General features: G+C 40.9%; 1 protein-coding gene across 1 annotated transcript; it reads left to right on the forward strand.

The window, feature by feature from the left end:
• Positions 1-262: 262 nt before the first annotated feature.
• ndufa7 (NADH:ubiquinone oxidoreductase subunit A7) lies at positions 263-2,817 on the forward strand. The gene is made up of 4 exons (XM_071911768.2): positions 263-333; positions 600-649; positions 1,429-1,566; positions 2,615-2,817. The coding sequence occupies exons 1-4, from the start codon at positions 283-285 to the stop codon at positions 2,703-2,705; spliced, it is 330 nt and encodes a 109-aa protein (XP_071767869.1). The 5' UTR covers positions 263-282; the 3' UTR covers positions 2,706-2,817.
• The last annotated feature ends 308 nt before the right edge of the window (positions 2,818-3,125 follow it).

A 3,125-nucleotide genomic window follows, 5' to 3' on the forward strand; every position in this document is an offset into this window, starting at 1 on the left:
CAGAGGTTCATATGGGAAGAGTCAGAGTCAGAGATGTATTTTAGTCCAACGACCAACAGGATTTCAAAGTAAATTATTTGACAAACTGGAAGCCAGCTCAGCTTTCAGCATATATACGTGAAGAGTTTCAAAACAGCAGTCAAAAACCTGCAGGTTACTGGCTTTGTAATGCAGAAGTTAAGGAGCGGCGGCTTGCCTCCAGGCCGCCAGGTGGCAGCACCGTGCGGACAGAAACGGGTTTTCCGTCACGGGAGAAGCGCCGTGTCCTTCACAACAGCAAACATGGCTACTGCTACCAGAATCATCCAGAGGCTCCGGAATTTTTTATCAGGGGTAAGCCATGCAACCATGGACAAACTTTAAACTGGAGGCATGAAACTGTGAATGTTATGAGTTTATCTGCTGGTGATAAACGGTCGAATGGCGCTAGTGTAAACGAGCTAACTTAGCTAACATTAGCCTATTAAAGCTAGCCAGTTATGCTAGCTGTTAGTTAACTGTCATGTGAAACGAGAGAGCTGTGTCAGTCAAGTGTTTGGACAAGATTACAGTAACATAGAAATTGGGTAATTAATTAATTAATTGGTGTTTCTTTTCAGCACGACCTGCAAGCCAAGCTTCAGCTGCGTTATGACGAGATAGCAAAGAGGTAAGACGTTATCCACTGCCTGGTTATTAAACTGTAAACTTAGCTTTCCCAAAACGTTATTGTACATGCTAATGTAGTTAGAATCATCTTGTTGGTAGCACATACAGCTCAGTTAATGTTGTGTTTAAATACCTGGTGGCGTCCCGAGTGATATTTACCTCATTCAGATGTGTCTTATTCCTAGTTCACACAGTCCAGACGAGGTTTTAGCACACCTGTTTTGAGGTAGCTTGAATTTGCATCACTTTGCAACTTAACAGGAGTTTCCAGGATAGTTGAATGGCAGCTGAACAACAACAGTTGGTTAGAAGGTATATTTTGTTTTCACTGGTCATGATGTTGCAGAAAATATGTGTGCTGCTGTCCACAGTTGGTTTGACGTATGATTTCTGTAGTACCTACCCTAAAGCTAGACTTGGCTTTAACACACCAGTCTGAATCAGGTTTAGTTGGGAAATGTGTTTTAGCATTAGACATTACTTTTTATGAGTTCCATTGAAAATTTAGTTGACGTTGTAGCTTGCTTGCAAAGCACAATGAATTTGCTGTGGCAAGTCTGCTTTTCTTTGATGTGCCTCATTTGTAAGCTTACTGTTGGCTGATGGGGATCATCTTTGCAGAATCACTCAAAGCAGCAGCATTTTCATCTGCAATGAGCGCTTAGCACCAAAGATGTCAAAAAAACAAAAACAAAGAAGATTACCACTGAAGTTTTGCTGCAAGATAAGACATATCATATAGACTAATTCAGATTTTTCTGGTTTTGTTTTTTTCTGCAGGACCCAGCCAGCACCCAAACTGGCCGTGGGCCCGAGCCACAAGTACGCCGACAACTACTACCACACTAGAGACGGACGCAGAGAGTCAGTCCCAGCCACAGTCATCATGTCTTCACAGAAGGCGCTCACTGCTGGCAGGTAAAAAAACACTCAACAGCAACATCCAACTTTTTAGATGCAGAGTCGAAGCCGGGAGGACGGGGGATGAGGGATGAGACGCAGTTTGGTCAAATGGAACGCACCCCATGTGTCTCAAGAGTAGAGTCAGTCCTTTATCAAAGAGTGCAGTCAGTGGTGATCATCAACATCTGTGCAAAGACTGAACTAACTTTTCAGTCACTAGAGGGAGATGAAAAAGGCATCGATGCCAATGACTACAAACCATGTAGCTCAAACATTTCATAATAAATACTGATGAACTCTGATAAAGGCTCCTTGCTAAGCTGAAACACATCAGCATGCTCTCCAGACTGGGTCTTATTCCACAAAAACCAAAAAAGAAATGAAAGAAACCAGTAAAAAAATGTTTAACTATTCATAGTATTCTGTTCCATCACCACTCAGCTATCTTGGTGGGAAAATAACAGGTGACTGTAATGATTTAACTAGTGTTGAAATGATTATTCGATTAGTTTATTAGTTGATTGACAGAAAATTAATCGATTATAATTTTAATAAACAATAATTTTAGTCATTTATCAAGTAAAAATACCAAACATTTGCTGGTTACAGCTTCACAAAGTCTAAGATTCGCTGCTTTTCTCCACCATAAAATGAATACTTTGGGTTTTTTGGCTGCTGGTCAACAAATAAATAAACAATTTTAAGAATCACTTTGGTCTCTGGGAACTTGTGATGGGTGTTTGTCATTATTTTTGATATTTTATAGACAAAATGGGGAATCGATTCATCAAAAAAAATAATCGCTAGAATAATCGATAATGAAAATAACCGTTAGTTGCAGCCCTAAATTTAACAGGTGATTATTATCAAATGACGGTTACAGCCAATGAGCTGTGTATATAGTAAATGTTACTGGTAGGAAATGCATGTGATGTGATGGGAATATTTTGAATGGGAGTGCTGCTCCTGCCCTTGTTTTTGAGTATAATGGTTAACAGCAATTTTATGTGTGTGTGTGTTTCACTTGAGTATTGGAGTATCTTATTTCTCTGCTCTCTCCCAGCCAAGCTCCTGAAGTCCCGGCGAAGCTTGCGGTGACTCCCGGAGCCGCGTATCAGGAGCTGCCGCTGTCCACCGACCAGCCGTACCTCTGAACAAACCGCTTCACTTCCTCCCCAAAGCTGCAGCAGAGGTCTGACCGCCAGGCTGCAGGGCGTCTGGGTTAAATCCTGTATAAAAGTGTTAATAAAATGTCTTATGTATGAATTTCTTCTTCTACTCATGGTTTTCTTATTCCCCGGTCGTGTTTTGTACCATGTAAAACAGTTGTGAAATGGATTTTGAATGTTAGGTGTCACCTGTACTGATGGATTTGTACATGAAAGAACAGATTGTAGTTTGGAAATACTGGGTGCAAGGTGCATTGTGGGATAGCTGGGAAGACTGAATGACATCAGTACAAGGGGCATTTTCACCTTCTGGCCAAGCTGCAAAGTTAAAAATTATTATTTCTTCAAGAATCAATGACCAGAAGTGTTTTTTGTCAGTCCGTGGTTAAGTCAGGACTTGTTCAG

This window comes from Centroberyx gerrardi, chromosome 9 (genome assembly GCF_048128805.1).
Source record: "Centroberyx gerrardi isolate f3 chromosome 9, fCenGer3.hap1.cur.20231027, whole genome shotgun sequence".
Taxonomy (NCBI): domain Eukaryota; kingdom Metazoa; phylum Chordata; class Actinopteri; order Beryciformes; family Berycidae; genus Centroberyx; species Centroberyx gerrardi.

Coding starts and splice junctions, on each gene's coding strand:
- ndufa7 (XM_071911768.2), top strand. CDS start 283: ATGGCTACTGCTACCAGAATCATCCAGAGGCTCCGGAATTTTTTATCA. Junction 650..1,428: donor TATGACGAGATAGCAAAGAG/GTAAGACGTTAT, acceptor TTTTTTCTGCAG/GACCCAGCCAGCACCCAAAC. Junction 1,567..2,614: donor AAGGCGCTCACTGCTGGCAG/GTAAAAAAACAC, acceptor GCTCTCTCCCAG/CCAAGCTCCTGAAGTCCCGG.